The sequence below is a fragment of the Podarcis liolepis genome (assembly GCF_965112155.1).
Source record: "Podarcis liolepis genome assembly, chromosome: 11".
In the NCBI taxonomy this organism is placed as follows: Eukaryota; Metazoa; Chordata; class Lepidosauria; order Squamata; family Lacertidae; genus Podarcis; species Podarcis liolepis.
In genome coordinates, this window is record NC_139565.1 from 43,795,007 (window position 1) to 43,819,829 (window position 24,823).

Sequence of the window (24,823 nt, forward strand, 5' to 3'; positions counted from 1 at the left end):
AGCCTTGGATTATCTAGGAAGGCCTCAGTTCCCATGCCCTATCCTCTGAAGCCGTCTTGTCAAGATCTGCAGTAAGTGGTCTGGTGGCTGAGGTCTGACAATGGCTTCATTCTGATTTATGTGATCCTTCACACAACATAAAAGCCACTTCTGAAAATCCAGTGGAATGTAGTGGAACTTTTAGTGCTCAATTCCATGTTAATTGCTTCCAGGGAAAAAAAATCAGTTTGCAACCTTATTCACCTGGAAAATCATGGGATGAAATTAGGGGTGGTATCCAGGCAGACAGTTATTTCCTGGAACAGAAGGGCATGTCACATAAAGGGTAGCGGGGTGATATGTCTGATGATGTATGCTTGTGTCACACCATCTCCACTGGTGTGAATTAAATGGAGCAAAAAGCAAGTATCAGATTCAGGAGATTCCTTCACCTTCTTTGGTGCATCCACAAAGAGGAGATTGGAAGCACCCACTCCCTAGAAATTGCCTTTTATTGGACCTGAAGAGCAGCTTGGGGGTTGGGCAATTTACACTGGGACCAAAACCAGAGAGTAAGGGCTAAGCCCCTTCCACTCTCTCCAGGGTCCTGATCTGAAATGGTCTCGCCTCTGTCCATGGCTCCTGGTTGTTGTTGTTTTAAAATTGCAACTCCAAAGCACACATTTAATATAGCATGTAAGGAACCTCTGTCAAGTGCATGTTAGAGAGAATTCTTAGTTGCACAGAAGGGATGCTTTGTGGAATTTGATCTTTGCAGATTCCAATATGAACTGGCCTGGAAGTTAGTTAGTTAGAATATGAACTGGAAGTTAGTTATCCTCCCGCTTTGGTAGTTCTTAAATGTCCAGATGCAGCGCTTTGTTCAAAGCACATATCAAAATACTTTTAAAAATGCATAATTTGAGAGGGGGGCTATGTTTAGAAGTACATATTTTTCAAAACACATCCACATTGTTATGATGAGATAAATGTTGCTATTTTGTTATAAATTAGTGGGTCCATAATAATAATAATAATAATAATAATAATAATAATAATAATAATAATAATTTATTTGTACCCCGCCCATCTGGCTGGGTTTCCCCAGCCACTCTGGGCAGCTTCCATAGAAACCAAAAATACACTAAAATATCATACATTAAAAACTTCCCTGGACAGGGCTGCCTTAAGATGTCTTCTGAATGTCAGGTAGTTATTTATCGCTTTGACATCTGATGGGAGGGCGTTCCACAGGGCGGGCGCCACTACTGAGAAGGCCCTCTGCCTGGTTCCCTGTAGCTTTGCTTCTCACAATGAGGGAACCGCCAGAAGGCCCTCGGCGCTGGACCTCAGCATCCGGGCAGAACGATGGGGGTGGAGATGCTCCTTCAGGTATACTGGGCCGAGGCCGTTCAGGGCTTTAAAGGTCAACATCAGCACTTTGAATTGTGCTCGGAAACATACTGGGAGCCAATGTAGGTCTTTCAAGACCGGTGTTATGTGGTCTCGGCGGCCGCCCCCAGTCACCAGTCTAGCTGCCACATTCTGGATTAGTTGTAGTTTCCGAGTCACTTTCAAAGGTAGCCCCACGTAGAGCGCATTGCAGTAGTCCAAGTGGGAGATAACTAGAGCATGCACCACTCTGGTGAGACAGTCCGCGGGCAGGTAGGGTCTCAGCCTGCGTACCAGGTGGAGTTGGTAGACAGCTGCCCTGGATACAGAATTGACCTGCGCTTCCATGGACAGCTGTGAGTCCAAAATGACTCCCAGGCTGTGCACCTGGTCCTTCAGGGGCACAGTTACCCTATTCAGGACCAGGGAGTCCTCCACACCAGCCCGCCTCCTGTCCCCCCAAAGCAATACTTCTGTCTTGTCAGGATTCAACTTCAATCCATTAGGCGCCATCCATCCTCCAACTGCCTCCAGGCACTCACACAGGACCTTCACCGCCTTCACTGGTTCTGATTTGAAAGAGAGGTAGAGCTGGGTATCATCTGCATATAGATGGACACCCAGTCCAAACCCCCTGATGATCTCTCACAGCGGCTTCATATAGATGTTAAAAAGCATGGGGGAGAGGACCCACAAGTGAGGGCCCAGGGGTCTGAACACTCATCCCCCCCACCACTTTCTGAACACGGCCCAGGAAGAAGGAGCAAAACCACTGTATAACAGTGCCCCCAGCTCCCAGCCCCTCTAGACGGTCCAGAAGGATGTTATGGTCGATTGTATCAAAGGCCGCTGAGAGATCCAGCAGAACTAGGAAACAACTCTCACCTTTGTCCCTAGCTCGCCGGACGTCATCAACCAGCGTGACCAAGGCAGTTTCAGTCCCATGATGAGGCCTGAATCCCGATTGGAAGGGATCCAAATGGTCCGCATCCTCCAGGCGTGCCTGGAGTTGTTCAGCAACCACGCGCTCAATCACCTTGCCCAAGAATGGAAGATTTGAGACTGGGCGATAGTTGGCCATACTGGCTGGGTCTAAAGATGGTTTTTTAAGAAGCGGTTTAATGACGCCTCTTTCAGTGGATCTGGGAATGTTCCCTCACAGAGGGAAGCATTCACCACCCCGCAGAGCCCATCGCCCAGCCCTTCCCGGCTTGCTTTTATTAGCCAGGATGGGCAAGGATCAAGGAGACAGGTGGTTGGTTTCACGCGTCCAAGCAGCCTGTCCACATCCTCGGGGGTAACGGATTGAAATTGATTCCATGCAACTTGACCAGACAGGGCTCTAGCACTCTCCCGCCCCAGCCCTGCTCCCACAGTGATGTCTAGCTTCTTCCGAATATGAGTGATTTTATCTGCAAAAAACTTTGCAAAATCAAGGCAAATCTAAAAAAATGTAGTATAAACACCAACAACTGGGAAACACTTGCCTGTGAGCGCTCCAGTTGGAGAACAGCCTATACCAAAGGTGTCATGGGCTTTGCAGACACTCGAACTCAGGACGCAAGGGAGAAGCATGCTAAGAGGAAGGCACGCTTGGCAAATCCACACCGTGATCAACTCCCACCTGAAAACCAATGCCCCCACTGTAGAAGGACATACGGATCCAGAATTGGCCTACACAGTCACTTACAGACTCACTGTTAAGACTGTGTTTATAGAAGACAATCTTACTTGGCTACGAGTGATCGCCAAAGAAAAAGAAGTGTGTATTGCAGTGTTGTTATAATCTCATGTAGTGAATTGCTACTGCCTACCAAGTATGCAAGATTATACACACACACACACACACACACACACACACACACACCCCAGAAACCACAGCTAAAATAAATAAGACATAAAAACAGCACACCAAGGAGGCAACTTTATTCAAGGGCATTTAGGAGAGGCTGGCAAAAAAGTAAGGGTGAGAGAGTGGTTATTTCTTGAATGGGGAGAGGGAAGAATTGGGAAATGATGAAGTGTTGGGTTCTGGAAACTATGGTTTGTTAAGGGTGCTGAGACATGATTAATAGGTTTGCTATTTGTTCACACCTAGAGATCATGGGATAAGGCAACTAACCAGGGATATGTTGTGTCTTACATGCCAATCGTATGCATGCTAACTCAGAAGCAAGTCTCATAGTCTCCCTCCTATAAAACCTTCTTGGGTTGCATCGTTGTCTCACAGGCACAAGAATCCAATCAGGACCAGGAAAGGTCCAAGGTCTAGTTGGAACCAAGCGGACACCCACAGGCATGCTTTTATTTGTTTGATAGTACAAGTGCCAAAGTTTTGTTCTGGATCCTTTGAGATCTCTGAAATAAATAAATTCCTGGTTAATCACAGGAATGTCTCGGGATGTATTTTTGGCTGTTGTTCTCATACACCAATAAGGCATGTTTACCTCACTGGTTCTCCCATAACAACTCCCTGCCTCCTTGAGCCTTGATTGTTTACATATGTAAAGTGATAACTAGAAGCAGAAATAAATTTAAAGTGAAGACAGGATTCCTGGGTTAATGAAGGCCTTTTACTTACCAGCAATTCATCTGGCGTTAAGTGATGATTCCAGGATAAGAACATGGCGGTTGGCTCTAGTACAGAGAAGTTGGTGAAGGCGACCCTTGAGATTTGTTCAGAAATTGCAGCTAATATAGAATTCTGTAGGCCAGCTTTTGGCCCAAACAGCTCTGCATCAGCAAATTACACAAGTGTTGAAAGCTCTGCACTGACTGCCAGTATATCACTGAGCTAAAATCAAAGGATTGCTGTTAATGTATAAAGCTCTGGGAGCAGGTTACGTCATCGCCCCTTATACCCTGGCCACGCCACTGCCATCATCTAGAGATACCTTCCTGAGTGTCCTACAGTTATCACATAGTTTGTTTAGTTTCTGGGTAAATCAAGGCTTTTAGCATAGTGGCACCACTAATATGGGACACTGTCACTATTGAAATCAGACAGGCACCAACAATGTTGATATTTCATTGCCTGCTGAAAACATGTTTGACTCTGCCAAGCATTCTCAGACAAGTAATTACATCCTGTTTTTGTCATTTTAGTTTTGTATTTTATGATTTTGTAGTTTTATGATGCTTTGATAGTTTTATTATACAACTCCATAATACATTTTTAATCAGGTGGTGGTTTAGGGTGTAAGTTCCTTTAGGACTACTTGTCCCTGTTGGAACTTGCTTAAGTTCAGAAACCCAGAAGTCCTCTTGATACATGAAGTTAGATGGATGAGGTTAAGAGACAGGGCCTTTTTGGTGGTGATGCCAAAGTTATGGAAAATCCTTCATTCAGAGTTCATTAAGGTTCCCTCACTTTTCATCTTCTTCAGTCATCTTCTAAAGACATTTCTGTATCAAAGGGCTTTTAGTATGAGATTCTTAATATGTTGGTTTTAAGGTTTCATATTTCCTCCTTTGAGATTATATTAGGGTTTCCTTTGACTGCTCTTTGATTGTGTCATTTTAAAATGTTAAATTGTAATTTATTGAATGTTGCTTTTGTGTTTTTTGTTTTGTACAATCCGCATTTTTAAAATCTCATTCATAAAAGTACCATGATAAACAATTTTGGGGACTAAAATGATAAAGCAGAAAGCTGATATCTCATAGGTATATCTGATAGATATGTTGATCCATGGACCCACTTTTAGCTTTTAAGTGTGAGAAGCTTTCCCAAAGTAACTTCTATGGCTTCCTCCATCAGGAAATGCAGAACTTATGCTCCCTACCCACCCAATGTTGTTGGTCTCCAACTCCCAAAGGCCCCAGCCAGCAAGCTCAGGAATAACAGGATCTGTAGTCTAACAATATCTTGAGGGTCATAGGTAGCCCATCCCTGACACAGACTTTTAATTGCTAAAGTTTCCTTAAAAGCCATGCTTTAACAACAGAATTCAGATAAGGTGGTTCTGGCATCATTCTTCCTTAATCACATTGGATTGAGAAATACTGCTGAAATGTTAATAAGCACCTGGTACACTAGATGCCCTCAGGAAAACTGTGTTATTTAAGCTAGAGGAAGAGTAGACATTTGGCCAGTCTTACACTATCATATAATTTTTTCCAAGCCTGGAGTTATTTTCACATGATAACATGATTGTTTGAAATCTCCATTGTATTGTTTCTTTCCATTTCACACTGTGTAACATTTTATTGGTACCCAAAATAATTTACAGTACAAAGGTTATCATAGCAATCCTTACACCAAGCCTGTAAGTTGTGGAGGAGTACTATTAGCAAACTTAAATTGCAGGTCGGGTAGAGAGGGAAAGCTGGTGGAGGTGAGATTTAAACAGGGGCTCCATTTGCACTATATATTTAAGGCAGTTTGATACCACTTTATGGCTTCTATCAAAGAATTCTGGGAGCTTCAGTTTGTTAAGGGTGTTGAGAGTTGTTGGGAAACCCCCTCACTGAACTACAATTTCCTGAGTGGTTTAACAATTAATCCCTCTTCCTAGAGAACTCGGCAGATTTTAGCTCTGTGAAGGGAACCAGAGTCTCCTAACAACTCTTAGTGTCCTTAACAAACTACAGGATTCTTGGGGGGCGGGGTGTCATGGCTATTTAAAGTGGTGTGATGCTGGTTTAAAAGTATAGTGTGAATGGGGCTTGGATCACACAGCTCAGTCACATAGCCACTAGAGCATAATATGCAGGAAGTAGTTATCAATGGAGAAAAAGCTCTCATATGCTGTGAGTTTTATCAGCTCAACAAGTCATTAAAGAGTTATGAGCATCATCTCTTCCTCTTTGTAGACTGATGGATGGTTTAAACATGATGATGATCGTGCAAAGACTGCCAGATCAGTGTCTGCAGACAAACACATGGTGGAAAACTTTCCAACTTGGGGAAGTGGCTGCATGGAATGCCTACATATATAATTGCTTTCTGGCACCTTCCATGCTGCCAGCATCATATTAAAATCTCCAGGTTTTCAGCGCTGAAGAGTAAAAGTATGAAATCCACAACATGCCCAGAATATGAAGAATAAAGGGCCAAGAGAAGGAACTACAATCTTTTCTAGCTGAGGATTTTCACATGACACTGCAGCTGTCAAATGGAAAATCAGTTGTCTTGCAAGCAGCTCTTTAAGTTAGGGATGGGAAAGCTGTGACCCTCCAGAGGTTCTTGGAGTACAGCTCTCATGTTTCATGAGCATTGAAGCTACTGTCTGTGGTTGATGGAAGTTGGAGTCCAGCAACATCTGGAAGGACAGAGGTTCCTCATCCCAGTTCCAGGATCTACTGGGAGCAGTATATCATTCCCCTCACTTTTGCAACTGCAGGGGGACTGACAGCTGCTGCAGAAAGAGAGGGAAGGCAAAAACTCAGGAATGGAAAACCTGTGACCCTGCAGGTGTTCTTGGCCTATTGACCATGTTGGCTGGGGCTGATGGAAGTTGGGAGTCTTTTCCTTGCTCTTGCTAGTGGGATGCTACAGCAACCTAGCTATTCTGGCACCTTCATTTACAGCTCCTGTTGTTCACTGTGATGCATGTCCATAGCTGTCAACTTGCAGATTTGAAAATAAGGGACCAGCAGCCTTGAAAATAAGGGACCAGCAGCCAAAATAAGGGACCTGCAGCCTCACCTGTTCCAGGCACTCCAGTCTTCCTGTCCTCCTGCAGTCTGGTCAAACTCATGCTGGTAGCTTCGAGAACACTGTCCAACCAACTTTGTAACCAGAGGTTCAACTGAATAGAATCTGAATCACATGCACCACAAGGCCTATGCAGCCTCAACTTAAGATGGCTCCCCGGCCTGGCTTTGCACTGCAAAGTTTGCAGCAGCACGTGCAACAAAATGGCGTCCAGCATTCGAAAAACCCCTCAGCTTGCATTAACTAGCCACACACAAGGCATGCAAGCTCCACCCCCCAGTCATTCTTAGACTTCTTATTGGGTGAGCAACACAGCCAAGCAACACAGTTGGAGCCTCCCTCCTCCCTGGCCGGCAGGGAGGGAGGGAGAGGAGCTGCTTCCTTTGAAATTTAAGGGACATCATTTAAGGGACATTTAAGGGACATCCATCAATAAGGGACAGCAGCGGGACATGGCGCTGGAATAAGGGACTGTCCCTTCAAATAAGGGACGCTTGACAGCTATGTGCATGTCAGGTTAACACAGCGTTGCCCTCGGGGCAGAATTCTGGGGCAGAAGGCCAGGGCCTCATCCAGCAGAACGAGGAGGACCTCAAAAAGCAGCAAAATGCAGTCTTACCACATTTTTGAAGTAAGTGAAGCAAAACAGGTTATCATCTCAAGGGTCCTATCCTGAAGGCCATTCCAAAATTACAGTATCTAACTACACCCCTGAGTCAGCATATAGTGAACTGTAAGCTAACATGAACCGTTGGCTTTCTAATTTAGAAACACAGGACCACTGATATCGCCCACACTGACTTAGAGTGACTCCCCAAATTTGCAGAGTCTTTACCAGCCGTACCTAAAAATGTCTGAGGTTGAACCATATACCTTTTGCTTGCAAAGCATGTGCTCTACTCCTGAGCAATGGTGCATCAAATGGCTGTAAAATGGAGAAAGGTTGTGTGTTGATCTTGCATTATATTACATGAATAAACTTACTGTATCTCATTGCTGATTTGTGTGTTAATAACTTTATGCATTAGCTACAGTGCTACACAAGGCCACACACACACACACACACACACACACAATTGGCAAGAAACTAGGAAGCAGATAATTGAATTTGGCCCATCATCACCTTTAAATGCTAAACTGAAAGTTTGTTTATTTCATTTAGCCTTTAAAATTGTGTTTGCTTCCCATTGATTTTGCATAGTGCCTCCAGGGTTCTCTCGTAGACACAAATCTCATTAGCTTGCTGATTGATATAGGAAGAGGGAAGAGAATCCATTCCATTTACCAATGATGCCTCATTGACAGGTGACCTAGCTGAGCACAAACAAATCATATAACTATCAGAACGTGAATCACAGAAGGAGTTGCATTTGTCACCACCATATCAAAGATTCTTGCAGGAGATACTGCCGAAAGCCAAGCATATTAAAGGTGAATGAGAAGGAACAGAATGAACAATGTGTCTTCGTATAAAATGGGAAGGACAAATATGGGAATAAGAGTTTCCACTTTCCCAGTTTATGGCGTACTGAATGGGAAACATTGGGGCCCGATCCATTTAGTCAGGCAATAAACGGCTCTCTTCTCAAAATGCACGTATTTATTTGCTTATCTGTCTGTCTGTCTTTCTTTACTCTGCCTTCCTGTTCTATCCATGGGACTTCCAAAGTGGCTCATAAAACAGATTGAAAACCAAACAATAAAATGCCATCAAAGTCCAATAAAAAATACAGAACACAGCAAAAAGAGAGAGAGAGAGAAACCTTAAAAAAAGCCAATAAAAAACAAAACAGGAAGGGTAGAATTTAATGGTTCTCAATACCAGAGGCATGCTGGAACAACATGGGGTTTTGTTTTGTTTTTACTTGGCAACTGATCTGGGGATGTCTTAAGCATTTGACAAGAAGTGCTTGCATAGGGGGCACTGCCCATTGAGGGTTTGTGAGCAGAATCAGGGCATATCAAGCCCTGCTTGCAGGCTGCAGGTGAAGAGGAAGGCAGAGGTAGAAGCTCTGTGAGCACTGCTAGCCTCTGGCAGTGCTTCTCTTTACACAAGAAAAAAGGGTAAGAAAGCATGTCAGATGAATGAAACAAAAAGTAGATGATGTTCTGATGTGCATTGATGCAAAACATTTTATTATAGTTTGACATGTTTCAGAGTAAAAGAAGCTCCAGCAGCCTGACAAGCGTGCAGGTTCTTAGTATTCAAAAACACCTTGTTCTTACAATCTGGACAACAACAACAACAAAAAGGTAGAGTAAAGCATTATTCTCTCCACCTCTGCATCTTTTCACACCAGGGACTGGGACCACCAGTCCTCGAATTCCTAGCTGGGAAATGGCACTGCATATGTCATCCCCACCATGGAGATGTGTTCCAGAAGGAGTTTTGAAGCTGGGGTTGCTTTTCTGAACTCTGATAAGCATTAATAAAACGTTATCTGTTGTTTATTGGTAGGATTTATATCCCATTCTAATCACAAATTATTCTTAAGACTACATCGCTCATGATGTAGTCTAATTTGTCAGCGCCTAAATGATATCGAGTGTCAGAATAACTTGGCCACAGTAAGGAAATTTTGCCCATGGTATGATTATTTTCCACCTTCCCATTCCAACTCTCAGGCACCCTATCTGCATAACCTAGCAATTTCATAATATAGACACGCTTTTACCCTCGCAAGATTGAATGTACTGCCCTCGGCTGTACTTGAGGGACGATTCCAACAGATTCCACACGAAAAAGTCCTATGTCCCTGTGGAGATGGCAGTACTGAATCAGTGGCACATGCCCTTTTGGCTTGCAGTCTTTATAAAGACTTGAGGAAAGAGATTATCACCCCTCTCTTATTGTCCATCCAGGTTGCCCAACCACTGCCACAGTGTCTTTTCTCTTGGCAGATCAAGATGAGCAGATGACAGCAAAGGTTGCAAGGTTTTTAGCTGGGGCAATCAGAGTAAGGTCCACTATTTGACTGTTGATTCAGAACCCTAAAGTGTGTTTTATATAATTGACTTTTTTTTGTTCTTTGTGTATTGCATTGTTCTTTGGTTGCTATGGCCGATGGCTGACGCAAATAAAGATTCATTGCTCATGATGCAATGCAACTGGAATTAAGTAAGCACATGTGAAATTGGGATTGGCCTATAGGTCTCTCAATTCTCCTTCACACCTCAGCAGCTCATGAAATAATGTCCAAATCTCAGTCATATGTTCAGCACACATGCCCCGCTGTCTGTTAGGTCTGAGCATGTCTCTTTTCTTTTGTAGGGTCTTCTGTAAGACAGCTTCTCCAATTTAGTAGTCCTGATGCACAGTGAAATATACTATGCTGGTATCCCACTGGTCTTTAACAGGGATTATTATAGGATCAGCTGAGGATTTGCAGTCTACCCTGTAGGTTCCTCATGGTGAATTTATGATGCATTTCCTCTTCCCTCCTATATGCCCAGCTGAGAAAGACAGTGTCCAACTCGGAGAATAGAAAGCTTCTGGGTGGGTATGTCCCAAGACAGTGGTGGGCAGCTGGTAGATCAGGTTTTGCTGGTAGATCTCTGGGTGATTTTGAGTTGGAGGGCTTCTGACTCCCAGTTGTCCAATAATAGCAATGACTAAGAAGCTTCTCCTACCCCCAAATTAGATTGCTGAAAAGAATGCTTGGGGAAAACCAGGAGTGGAGTGTGACATGAAAGGGCTTGTGGTGGTTCTGATCACAAATTCCTGAACTATGTGCTGAAAGATGCCTTGTTCCTTAATTTGTGGTGTAAACTCACCCAGCTGAGCCAAAAAGCCTGAAGACTGCCCTGAGGAGAAATAGAACCTCGTTCTCAACTCCTTTCGTAGTCACCAGGTCCTCCAAAGAACGTAGTAACCTGCCTGCCCTACAACAAGGATTTCAGTCTATTTTGTGGTTAGAGGACAGGACATTCTAGTTCAATGAAGCCAGCAGCATTGTTGCGTGGGATACAGATCACCAGCTGATCACCAGCTCAATACCTGATCATTAATTCCTAAGGGTTTCATTTTGCATGGACGTAAATGCAGGACGACATTGTACCATCTGACTCTGGCCTACATATCTCCAAACAGCGAAGGCCAGATGAAAATAGGACAGCAAAGAGGTCAGAGGAAAGAAGGCAAGCATGAGGCATCCGCAACGTGACACACAACTTACGGAGCACGTGTGTCTTGGACACGTGTACCTGGCCAAGGAGGAACCAGTGAAATTTTACGCACATTATGGATGAATGGAAGAGATTGCGTATGAACTCAATGGGACCAATTATTTTGTTGCCATCTGACAACACGTGGCTCAGGGTGCTTCCTGTCAATTTGAGTCTGACTTCCACAGTACGTAGATGGCTGAGAGTCCAGCATGCATACGCAACACAATTTCGCACAGACCATCCATGTCTATCCACTAAGACACATCTGTCACAATAAGTATGGGCTGCTGTTTCCACTGGTATAGGACAAGGGTGGCCTTCAGACCGCCTGCAGGCCAGATCTTTTTTATCCCAGCACGTTCATCTGGCTCTGGTGACTCGAGCAAGTTTTAATTGAGGTGTTGTAAAATATATATCTACACTGCTCCCTTGTAAGAAAAAGAATCGATGAATCTCCGTGTGCATTTCATATACATTTTATTGTGCTGCTATCTCATGCACTTTCTGGAAAGGCAAAGGACCACTGCCAACCTGTCTCTTGTGGGGATCTTTCAGGAAGCACATTCATTCCTCAGGGCTCCCCCAATCAATGACCTCATAACATCCGGATGCATGTAATGCTCTCAGCACTAAACAGTGCCAAGTTTATTGTAGAGGCAGCCATCTGAATTTGGGCAACCGCTTCTGGCTTTTGTGTTAGCATAGATAGAAAAGAGTGACCTCTTTTGGGTATTTGGGAAGTGGGAAATGGAATCCTGGGTATTTGGGAAGTGGGAAATGGAATGGATTGAGGAGGGACTCTGAAGCTTTGTGAGACCAAGGGAAGACATTAAACACACCATGGTACTTGCAGGTGCTACAGCAGCAACCCCTGTATTAAATATTCATATTTGATGGGAAAAGGAATACAGTGGTACCTCGGGTTACATATGCTTCATGTTACAGATTCCGCTAACCCAGAAACAGTGCTTCAGGTTAAGAACTTTGCTTCAAGATGAGAACAGAAATCGTGCTCCGGCGGCGTGGTGGCAGCAGGAGGCCCCATTAGCTAAAGTGGTCTTCAGGTTAAGAACAGTTTCAGGTTAAGTACGGACCTCCGGAACGAATTAAGTACTTAACCTGAGGTACCACTGTATTGGGATAAGAGATTAGGCCATACATGGCAGAGGCTTTCTTTTAAAAAATCAAGTGTACTTGCTATTGTTATACTATTGAGAATCAGAAATTCTTGCTGATCTATTGAAAATCAGAGATTGACCAATCTACCTGATTTTGATCTACTTTCTTCCTCCCTTTTATTCAATTGACTAGGCAGGAAGTCACCTTAAAGTTTGTCTGTGTTTTTATTCATTTTTAAATTGTATTTTATGTTTTAACATTGTACACCACCCTGATATTTCATGGTGTGGTGGTATAGAAATACTTTGTTCTAGAAATACTTTTGTAAAATAAAATTAATAATTACATGGATGACCAGAATGTCCCGAAATCTTGTTATCATGCTAGAGAAACGGAAACTTTGAACCCAAAGCTTTGTGCAGGTGAAAATTTGGCATGTTGCTCCATTACACATTTCACACTGACTTTTACTCAAAAAATGGTGAGAATTATATTTATGGCTTTTACAGAACCAGCTACTCATACATGCTAATCAGTATCTTAGGTTAGTCCAAATTCAGCTCACTTCAGGCGCACATGTATTTATTATTATTTATAAAGAATATTTATATACCCTCTTTCTATTTCAAGACTGAACCACTCAAGGACTCTCTCTCTCTTTCTTTCTCTCTCTCTCTCACACACTAAAGACCTAACAAATGAGTGGCAGATAATTAAAAAAACCAATAAAAGTAGAGAATCCACAGAACTAAGCAACATACAAGCCAAGATTCTGTCTAAATAACAAGTATTTGGCTAATATTGTGTTCATCGGCCTGGGACTCTGAAAAAATAAGAGCCTGGATTCAGAGTAAGCTTAGATGATGCACCCATTATTATTTTTTTATAGCATCTTTCTTGCATACAAGCAGGCTAGTATTTTCCCTTTCAGAATTCCAATTACCATGCCAGTCAAGTATATGTCCTGGGATGGACCAGCCTGACCTTAGTCCAGAACATTGTGAAAATCTTGGCCAAGACAAAGGAATGGTTCTCCTACAAACTTTATTATAGCCATGAAACTTATCCTTGTGTGAGTCACCCATCCTTGGCTAACTTACACCATAAGGTGGCCATAAGAATAAAATAAGATAACCTATGTAAGCCAAACTGATAAATAAAGATGGAGGAAAGACGATAGCTAAAAATATATAAACCCAAATAGTTTCTTTTTCAAATTCTCAGCCTGCTTCCCCAGGTCACTTTCAGTTTGGCACTTACATCTTATTAACCACAATGGAGCTATTTCATCCAAACACTAGGCCATGAAACCACTGCTGACTAATATCACGAGTAAGATGCTAGGTTAAAAGTAATATGCATAGACAAGTAGGTAGGAAACAGATCTCTTGGGACAGTATGATGGGGTAAGTGCTTAATTTGCTCATGTTTTTATGATAAAGTTGAAACGGACCTTGACTGACTGACTGACTGACTGACTGATTGATTAAGTAGTTCTCCCTCTCAGTTGCTCTCTGTTAAATAAGTTCCTTCATATGGTGAGTGCCTTAGTTCCAAGTAGATCATATTATTTTCTCCTATAGCATCGGCTGATGCAATTGCCAAATAAATCCCAAATCCATTGCTGAACATATGGAATATCAAAGGCACCTCACCTATGAAATTTCTAAGTATAAGGAAGAAGAAATAATAATAATAATCTATTAGCATCTTTTTCTCACATAACAATCCTTTTATATTACTGCTACTGTTATAGACTATAATATGCTCCAAGTAAGGACATTTTGTGTACAGAGGGATATGGTATACCAGTTAAATTTGCACCTACCTTATCCTAATGCACACACATGGCCACAGTTTGCAGTGAGTAAGGGTAAGTGGTGTCTTGTGAGGTTATTTGTTAAATAAGATTAGAGGAATGTCTGCTTAGTTAATATATTGATGCTAAATGCATACAACACACACACACAAAATGGTTAGCTACTACCACCTATGGGTTTAGCATCAGCAGGGTTTTAATGCGTCATATGGCTGGCTCCTTCAGCGATGAGAGCCATCTGAGATACTGAGTGAAACTCAGCCAGTGTCCTTTCCCAGCCTACTCAGCTCCCCTAATGGGTTAGTGTACCTAGGAATTTGGTCAAAAGATGAGGGCACTGATGTAGGACTATTAGTCAGAATCCCTCCAATCAACACACAGGAGGTGACTTAGCCAAGAAATTAGATTTGCAAACCAACACAAAGAACATAAAACTGCAGTCAAGGAACCAAAAAGGGAAAAGAGAGAGGGACTGTGGGTTGGTGGTTCCTGTGTCCGGGAACTTGGCCAGTTGCCTGTTCTGGATGGGGTTGCACTCCCTCTGAAAGAACAGGTGGTCATGGATCCATTTTTGCTGCCAGAGACCAAGGTGGCTTCAATGACTAGGGCTACCTTTGGTACACCAACTATTGTTGTTCTTGGACAGGGACAACATCATGCACTGGTAAACTCAAGACTTGATTACTGCAATGTACCCTATGTGATCTAACCTTGGGCATGGCCTGAAGGCTCCAGCTGGTGCAAAACACTGTAGCTAGACTCTTGAAGAAGACAGACTATCACTAGCACATAACATAACTTTGGTGTTTAAAAGCTTGCACTGGCTGCCCATACATTATTGGGCAAGGTTCAAAGCTCTTGTATTAATTTTCAAGGCCCTTAGCAACTTGAATCCAGGGTACTTTGGGGTCTACCTGATCCCTTATGCCCCTGCCCGATCACCAAAGTATTTGGGGGAATCACAGTTACTGGTCCTCCAGGGCTCAAATGCAGGGCTTGTATCCACTAGGAGCTGACCATTCAGTGTTGTGGATCAATTTTGTGAAACTCCCTTCCAGTTAAAGTCAGATAGGGCCCCCCTACTGAAATTCCAGAGCTTACTGAAGACTTTTTTGTTATTCCATCAGGCTTTTTATTGGAATTCTGATTTTATACATTTAACTCATTTTTACTTTCATTGTTTTGAGTCTCCTGTACACCACTTACAGATGACTGTAATTAAGTGGTACAAACATTGTGAACAAGAATAATAATCAATATTGCTTCATGTAATGGTCCCAAATGTTGCAATGGGCAGTAATATGTACCTTACATGGCTATAGAAGATCCATAACATAAGGAAGTCAGAAATCAAGGTCTCTCTTTACCATCATAGCAGAAGATGTCATATGAAGTCTAGAAAGTGTAGCAACTGCTAACCACAAAGTGTTTGGCTCTCTATTTGTAAGAAACCTGGCCTTGATACTAACAAGAGGGTATACTTTGATTTATGAATGGTTCCCTGGTAGAACACACAAGACAAGGGAAATCTGGTATTGTCCTACTCAGTATATAGGGGGATATAATACAGGGTGTATCATAGCTCATGAAACCTTGCCCTTTAAAAATAGGGAGCAACAGAGGGTTATATATAACTCCTTTAACACAACACATTACCGTATTTTTTGCACCATAACACTCACTTTTTTCCTCCTAGAAAGTAAGGGGAAATGTCTGTGCGTGTTATGGAGGGAATGCCTATGGGTGGCATGCCTACGGATTTTCCTCCTCTAAAAACTACGTGCGTGTTATGGTCGGGTGCGTGTTATAGAGCGAAAAATACGGTATATTCCTAACTCTCTGTGATAGGTTTGGCCAATCCTATCTTTGAAAAAGAAACTCTATCCAACGGTAGACTCTATCCTGGGAGTACAGAAGTAGTGACACCATGAGTTCGGAGCCATTTATAAAGTCCTTTTCAATCATCCCAGAGATGAGCAGCAGGAAACTTCTGTTGGATCTCCCACCAATAATTTAACTTGGTATGAACACTTGTAAACTGCAAGTTCACAGTGGTAAACCACTTGCTACTGTCGATGCTCCTTATATCTCTCAAGGCAAGAATTAGGAGGGTCGACTTAACCACATATTGAAACAATACACATTGCATGGAACTCAGCGTCGCACTATGACAAATCGGGTCCTCCCTTAAGACCTGGTGAGACCTGGATAACTGACACCCTGTGTTGTGGGTGGGTATGATTGGTCAGGCACAACACCCGATTGGTGTTGGGTGCAATCTGGCCAATGGGATGCAGTCCAAACAGTTTTAGGGACCTATTTATGCCGATGCACGTGACCCAGAGCATCATCTTTCGGTGCGTGCATTTGGAACACCTGCCCACCTCTCCCTATTTTTAGGGCTTTGCGCTTGACCTTGCTATGCCGTTGTGTGCCGTCTGTTGTTGGGACAGGGGCATGGCAGGAATTTTCCTCACTTGGCTGATTGGCTGTTGCCATTTGGGTTTCGCCTGCCATGTAGCAAATTGTCACAACTTGTAAGGTTGCGGATAGGCTCTGGTTCAGGTGATAGGGGTGGGAGAACGCTCTCGCCATTCCTATGTGAAGGAATCCGTTAAAGGAATCCAGGGACTTGATGGTTTGGTCAACCTCTGAGAGGGGGTTGTGCCCGTGTCTGAGTCCAGGGGGACATTTGGGTGGCAGAGATAGCCTGTTCCCAGCTTTCCGCTTATCCACATGTTCACCCTTGGCTGACCTATGCTGGAACCCTGGTCAGCGCTACCTGCATGGCAGGAAGCTAGTCAAACCAGAGCCTATACAACCAGTCACTTTCTGTAATCAATAAAGTTGTGGCCTAAATTCTGCCAAAAACCAAAACTAAAATTTGAGTCAAGTGTGAATTTATTTAGGGGGGGGGGAGGTTTCTGGGTCTGAACACGCAAAACATTGAGTCTGCAGAAGCACTGCAGCTTGCCAAATGGAACAATCCCTCCTCCTCCTGAACACTGTTCTGGGGTTTCCCTGACACAAATTTGGGGGATGCTTAAGGGGAGGAGAAAAGTGGTAACCCAACTGCACAAGTGGAAATGCTTGTGCAGAGCTCCTGCTGACAGGGCTCATTTGCTGAATCCTGCCCATTCTCATCTAAAGTGGGGACCCCCCATTTGAAATCTGTGAAGTAAAGGCAGGGGTGGCAGTGTAAAGCCATGCAGTCCGAAGTCTAAAAACTCCACTGCTGTTGGGTTCTGTTGGTTCAAATGTAAGCTCCAGAATATTAAGTCTACTTTAACTGCAGCTCGCTAATATCTGATGCTGCTCTAGAGCCCTAAAATCTGACCCTTCTATTACAGGAACCACTGGTTTCTTTTGCATCCGGGAGGACAGTGCCTATGAGAAAGTATGGTTCATGCAAAACAGCATCACCACATAAAAAAAGAGTTCCAACCACACTGAAATTTCCTGCAAAGTTTTATTTGCTTCGTGTGCAGAGACGTGCTGTTCTTTGGTCAGTATGGAGTAGTTAAAAAAGGTATGCAGGGCTTTCAAAGTTACACAGATATCTTTAGAACAGAAAAAAGGGGGCAGAAGAAGAGTCATACTGTATTAGAGCAAAGAAGAAGAGTCATTCTGTATTAGAGCAAAGTCCCATCATTCTGATGGTGGCCAGCCAAATCCCTCAGGGAAGCCCCCCCAAAAGCAGCGCTTGAGCCCTCTCCCTACTTGCGACCCCCAGCAAATGGTATCAATATGCATGATGTCTCCTACAATGGAGGTAGATCACAATAGTCATGACTGGTAGCCATTGACAGCTGTATCCTCCAAAATTTTGTCTGAGAGTCAGTGTGGTATAGTAGTTAGAATGTCAGACTAGGACCTGGGAGGCCAGGGTTCAAATCCCCAGTCAGCCATGAAGCTACACATTATAGCTCATGTATTGGTCCAGGGAGCACAATGTGAACCAAGCAAAATTATCTCCCATCTCTAGCTGAGAAATGGTCTAAGGTACTAACCTTAGACCGTTTCTCAGGGACAGGGAAGAGCATGCACCGAAGAATGTATTTAGGAAGGGGTCACAGGTCAGTGGGAGAGCATCCGCTTTGCATGCAAAGGTACCAGGTTGCTGTTGTTTATCAAATTTGTATACCGCCTTATACCTGTAGGTCTCAGGTTGCTTCACAACACAAAGTTACAATATACAAAGCACAAAATACATAATAAAAACAATCAACAATACACACTACTAAACAATACACTCCCCAACGAAAACCCCTAACCAGTACTCCAACTCACAAACAAATAATAATAATAATAATAATAATAATAATAATAATAATAATAATTTATTTGTACCCCGCCCATCTGGCTGGGTTTCTCCAGCCACTCTGGGTGGCTTCCAACAAAGATTAAAAATACATTAAAATGTCACACATTAAAAACTTCCCTGAGCAGGGCTGCCTTCAGATGTCTTCTGAATGTCAGGTAGTTGTTTATCTCTTTGACATCTGGTGGGAGGGTGTTCCACAGGGTGGGCACCACTACCAAGAAGGCCCTCTGCCTGGTTCCCTGTAGCTCAACATTACAAGACTCAGCATTAATGTATACCATTTCACAACAATTTTAAACAATCCCACCCTCCAAATAAACCAGCACCCACCCAAGTTAAAACCTCATCCCTGCTAAAATAATAATTTTAACACACCCTCGACGTGCCACCCCCCTAAATGTCATCCCTTCAAGTGTGGCCCTGTCCCAGGGCAGACAGGCTTTATAGAGCTGCTCCATCTGCTGAAGTATGCCTAGCTGGGGCAGCAGATATTTCCAATGCTGCCTGCCTGTCTTCCCAGGGTCCCGGTCCTTGCAGGACTCTCTACAGTCCTCTTGAGTGAGGGGAAACTGGCAACTCACGATATTTTGTTGTTTAATCTTCAAGAATAAAAATAAATTTAAAATGGCAGACAAATTATATCACACATTCAGATTTTTGGACCTGATCTCTTTTGGTGTCTTTCTTCCTTAGGTGTTAGGTAAATCCTAGAACTTGTGGCCCACCTATGCAAAGCAAAGGATGTGGAAAGGAGGATTTCTCTATCTCCACCTGAGCAGGTTTCATTTCCTTCTTCACTTTCGACAGATGTAAGGGGAGTTCAGCAGTTGGGAGAATCCCGCTCCACAGTGACTATGAGATGACAAAGGTCTGAAGACAGTGCCACTGTGAGAAAGCTTGTAAGTTCCTTTTGGTGCCATGAATGCCACCCACTCAACCTGCCCTGTGGCTTTAAACACCACCAAATACTTCACAATTCCTATGTACTCTGTGGCACTGACAGCTGGGCTGCCTCTGAATTGTTTGGCCCTTTGGGCCGTGATAACCCACATCAAAAAGTCCATTGTTCTCTCGGTCTATGTGCTGAACGTGGTGCTGGCGAACCTCTTGCAGAGTCTACTGTTACCCTTCTGGATTGCTTACAGTTCCCGTAACCACCACTGGATCCTAGGGCAAGTGACCTGTGTGGTGGTTGGTGTGGTCCACTCCACAAACTTCTATGCCAAGAACAGCTTCCTGTGCCTCATTGCCATGGACCGTTACATAGGGTTAATTCACCCAATGAAGTTCCACAGATTGCAGACAATGAGCAGTGCCACCACGGTGAGCGTTGTGGCTTGGCTCCTGGTGGCCATTTTGTGTGCTGCTGGCATCTGGCTAGAGATGAAGGACTTGGGGACATGGCAAGGGAATTGTTTAGACAGCATCCAATTAGGCAAGGACTATGCACACTTCAAGATATCTACCATGAGCCTCACTTTATTCATTCCTTGCATTCTCATGGGATTCTTCTACCTTAGGGTGCTGCTTGAGGTCAGGAAGATGACATCTATGCATCAAAGAGTAAAACGGAGGATCTGTGGCTTTATCTCCGTTATCTTGGCCTCCTACTTCTTGCTCTATACTCCCTTCCAACTGGTTTCATTTTATAGATTCTACTGGGCACTGGAGCTGGAAAAGGACAAGATCTGTGATTTTAAGAGGAGCATTTTCAATTCCATGTACTTTACTTGGTGTTTGGCCACCTTGGCTAATATATTGGATCCCCTTCTTTACGTCCTGCTCCTTAAAGATGTTCAGGCTGATCTTAAAGATCAGCTCAGTTTCAAAGGTCACAGGACAGAAAACACACATAAGTTGGAAGATCTTCCTTTACATTCCACAACAGAACAGACATAAAAGCAACCTGAGGTTCAATAAGCCATCTACTGCCTTTAGAAATGGAAAACCTAATGGTTAATCACAGTGTCTTTCAAACTTCTCTGCTCTCTGACACTAAAAGAAGTAGCTGATTTGACCAGGTCAAAAAGAAAAATAAGGACCCTCACACACAAGGAAGTGTGTTTAACTAAAGTCATCAGGAAGAACTTCTGACAATAAGAGCTGTTAGATGGTGGAACGGACTCCCTCACGGGTTGGTGGACCCTCCTTACTTGGAGGTCTTTAAGCAGAGGTTGGATGGCCACCTGTCACAGATGCTTTAGTTGAGAGCAGTTGGACTAGATGACCCTCAGGATCCCTTCCAACTCTACGATCCAATGAAAGTAACATGACCTGTAGAATTCCAAAGTTGTTGACCACAGCTTCAATATACTGATGGTACTCAGCTCTGTCTTTCCATCCCGTCTGAATCAGGAGAGCCTGTTCAGGTGGTGGGCTGGTGTCTGGAGACAATGGTGGGATGGTTGAGGGCCAGCAGGCTTAAAGTGAATCATGATAAGATGACAGTGCTGAACACAGGGAGACAGCCTGTTCTTGGTACTCCTCTGAAGGATAAAATGCTGTGTACATAACGCAAATGGGGGAAATTAGTCACACCTGAGAGCGTATGCAAATGATCCATGTTAGCAGAATAGTTGGGTGCATGGGGGCAATTAAGTAACAGAAATATTCATCAAAAAGACCAAAACTTAAAAAAAATTAATGAATCATATAATAGCATTTGTGAATACAGAAAGTGCTTTGCAAAAAGGTCATTGCCCATATGCCCACTCAACTTCTTTGATCTGCAGAATTGGCACTGCTATGGGTGCCACATAATGCTTTTTATATGCCTGTCTTTTGACATGCAGCGACTTTGGAACTCACTGCCAAGTCAGATCAGGCAGGTGCCTTCACTGTATTTTCTTTTGGCTCCTACTTACAACATTTTTGTTTAAGCAAGCCTCTCTAGACACATATATGTTGATGTATTTTAATATTTTCTACTGTTAATTTTAAATTTATTTACATGTTTCAAATATGTTAACTGTTTTAATATTTCTCACAAACTGCTTAGAAGTTTTACTACAACCAAGTCCTGCAATTTATGTTAAGTAAAAATAAAATAGCTTTCGCATTAAGCTTGTGTGGTAAGTCCCTTATTTTCCCATTTGGCAGATCAAGAACAAGGGTTAAATTGTTTGAAGCTACCATATGAGGCAGGTGGGATAAGCCCCCAAGGTTTTCATGTTCTGGTTCCATTCACTGTCTGCTGGACCACAGAAAACAGATGCCTTCTCTTTCTTCGAGAAGAGTGGTCCATCTACCAAACCACAATAATCCAGGTCATCACCATTGTTACAAATACTTGTCTTTGAATTGCACCACTTTTATGTGCCAAAACAGAGGCTGGGGGTTTTGTGAAATAAATGGCTTCTTGTGGTGTCATCTAGGATGTTATAACATCATGGTTGAAGGGACCTGGTTCAACATGCATCCTAACTTCATCAGGGTGACAGGAGCTGGCACCTGCACAAGACACACGAGACAACATTTGACCTGTGGCTGTATTTGAAGACCATTTGTTCTGTTTAGCAAGGGTGATCATTGTTGTGCCTCTGTACAAGAAGAGGCGGTTAGTCCCTTTTAACTGATATTCTTAACTGAACACACACTGAAGGGAGAAGCTGATTCCGGAGCATAACACACAAGCCCCGCCCACCAGATACCAGGCACACTACTACTCAAATTAGGCCCCAGTGTTTTTCTTACAGTAATATGGGGAAGGTTGATGCGGATCCTGGTGAAAAAGCATACTTGGGATCTTTGCAACTCAAGGGGTGTCACTTGGCACATGCACAGTCCATGTGCACATCCGGTGCAGTGGGATCACAGCTTCTGGTTGCATCCCTAATGCCATGTGTCCCACTGCCCTTGCTCCCAACATACATGCTGCGTTTGAAAGAGGAGCACACAGAAATTGGATGGTGGGGCCAGGAAGCATGGTTCTGCTGCCCACCTGACATATGGGATGCAAACGTTGTGGAAGTGGTAGATGGCAGGGTGAAGTGATTGTGTTATGGCACTCACGTTACCTCCAGTCTGTCACTGGAGTCTGCTGCTTACTAGGAACAGAAGGGGGGTGCAATCTTGCTGGTGGGTTTTCACCATGCCAGCCTCATTGCCACCTTCTCTCTCCTCTTCTATCTTCTAGGAAGCAACAACAACAAGACTGACTGGAGGTCAGGTGAGCACTTGCAGTACCACCACTCCTGCTACTGTGTGGAGGGCTTTGAATGACCACTTCAGCTATGTCTGCATGAGCAAATGGTTACTTTTCCAACTTCCTTTCCACTTCAAGCTATACTCCACATGAACCTGCCTTCCATGAGTCAAACCATTGCTTCATCTAGTCTCCATCTAATTCATGGCCAGTACTTTTTTAAAAAGGAATTTTTGGGCGGGGGTCTTAGGGAGCCAAAAAGCGCACTTTCATATCTTGCCATTGCAGCTGGAGACCCTAGGAAAAGTCCAAAACTTTGGGTGGTGTCCAGCTAACCAGCTAGGTTAGTGCAATGACTTTTAGCTGCACAATGAAACTTCCCCTCCCTTTCCTGTCCTCGTATGCCGCATGAAACCCCTTTAAATCTGCTCCAGAGGGTGGAAGGAACACCCCAGAAGCAGATTTAGAAGGAGCATTGTGGGCACACAGTGAGGGAGTAGGGCAAGGAAGTGTGTGCAGCTATGAGTAGTTGCACTAAATTACTATTATTATTTACATTTCTATACCACCTTTATCTTCCAAGGGTCTCAAGGTGGTGTGCATGGTTCTCCTTCTCCACATTTCATCCTCACAACAGCCCTGTGACGTAGGTTAGGCTAAGAGATGGTGACTGGTCCCAGGTCACCCAGGGAGCTTCATGCCTGAGTGTGGATTCAAACTCTGCTCTCCCGGGTCCTAGCCCAACACTGTTTAGTAACTGTTTAGTTGGTTACAACCCTGTATTTAAAAACTTTATTATTATTATTATTAATGACAACTTTGGCATGTGCACACAAAAAAACTCTTTCGTGCCCTGCAGACCACTTTTAAGCAACCCCTACTGTATTTGATCAACAAAGAAACACGAAATTTGTAGGTCTGGGTGGGCTGGAGAACATTTGCCCCTGTCCACTTGTGCAGTGTTGTCCAGTGTTTGCACATGGTTTGAACCCAAAGTTTGAGGCACACTGATGGCTCTGGGAGCATTCCAACCCTGGTGGTAATAGAAATGGCAGTGCCATGTGTCTCTATCTTCATTCAGATCGTAAGACCTACCAATCACCATCTTCTCAATCTCGCCAGAATTCAGCTCTGTTTGGTCCATGCAGTGATAGACAATGAATAAGCACAGAGATCTGCAATATCTAGTCTGAGTGACGATAAGAAATCAAGTGGTGTTATATATCTGTATCTGTGTCTTATATGCACATAGTCCTATGGCTATGCATCTTGCGATAAGAGAGTGCCCACATTCTTTTAAAACCACTTCAAGTACTTTTATTGGGAAACTTTCTTTGAAACACTCTGGTTTAAAGAAAAACAAAGGGGTGGCTATTAAGAGCCCTCCTGTTGTTAATTTTGGGGAAAAGAGCAACAACATACACTTACCTTAGAAGTCAAAGCTACAGATATGCATCCACTTTGTCCCTCTAGGTACATACCTCTATTTATGTGATAAGATTCAGCCAAAGGTGGGGATGGAGAGGTATACAATTATTTCAAGCACAGTCTGAAAGGAACTGCCTCAAAGACTTTCACATAGCTGAGTAACAAGTATCAAGAGGCAAGGAAAGCTTGAAATTTCAGGCCATCTTTGAAATAGCAAAGCAGGCTAAATCTCAGGCAAAGCAGATGTCAAATAACGACAGTGCTTTGAAAGAAAAAGGAAGTCGTAAGGGTTACATTGCTTCTGATTAAGAAAAGCCAAATTGAAATACAAAACAATTAAAATTGAAAGCATATTTGGGTTGTACACTGTGCAGCCTGCATCTCCTTCCTTTCCTTTTTCTTTCATACCCAAACCAAAAACCCCAAGTTCTAGTGTTAGGATTCTGAAAATAATAATAACCTTAGAGACCAACTAAGTTTGCACACTTCTTCAGATACATGCAGATACATGCACACGAAAGCTCATACCAATAACAAACTTAGTTGGTCTCTAAGGTGCTACTGGAAGGATTTTTTTTTTATTTTGTTTCAACTACGGCAGACCAACACGGTTACCTACCTGTAACTAGATTCTGAAAATGTGAGAGACTACACACATGCAGCTTTCAGCCATGAGGCTGAACACATGGATGCTGGCGATGGGGCCAGGAGACTTGCAGATGTCGGTGGCAACACCAGGAGGTGTGATCCTATTTTCCCCTGTGTGCTTGGGATATCTCCTGTGGTTGAGGG

General features: G+C 43.4%; 1 protein-coding gene across 1 annotated transcript; it reads left to right on the top strand.

Annotated features, from left to right (window-relative positions):
• Nucleotides 1-19,377: 19,377 nt before the first annotated feature.
• Nucleotides 19,378-20,435, top strand: LOC310688203 (G-protein coupled receptor 4-like; the record flags this gene model as incomplete). The annotated part of the gene is made up of 1 exon (XM_083464328.1): nucleotides 19,378-20,435. The coding sequence occupies one exon, from the start codon at nucleotides 19,378-19,380 to the stop codon at nucleotides 20,356-20,358; it is 981 nt and encodes a 326-aa protein (XP_083320454.1). The 3' UTR covers nucleotides 20,359-20,435.
• Between the last annotated feature and the right edge of the window lie 4,388 nt (nucleotides 20,436-24,823).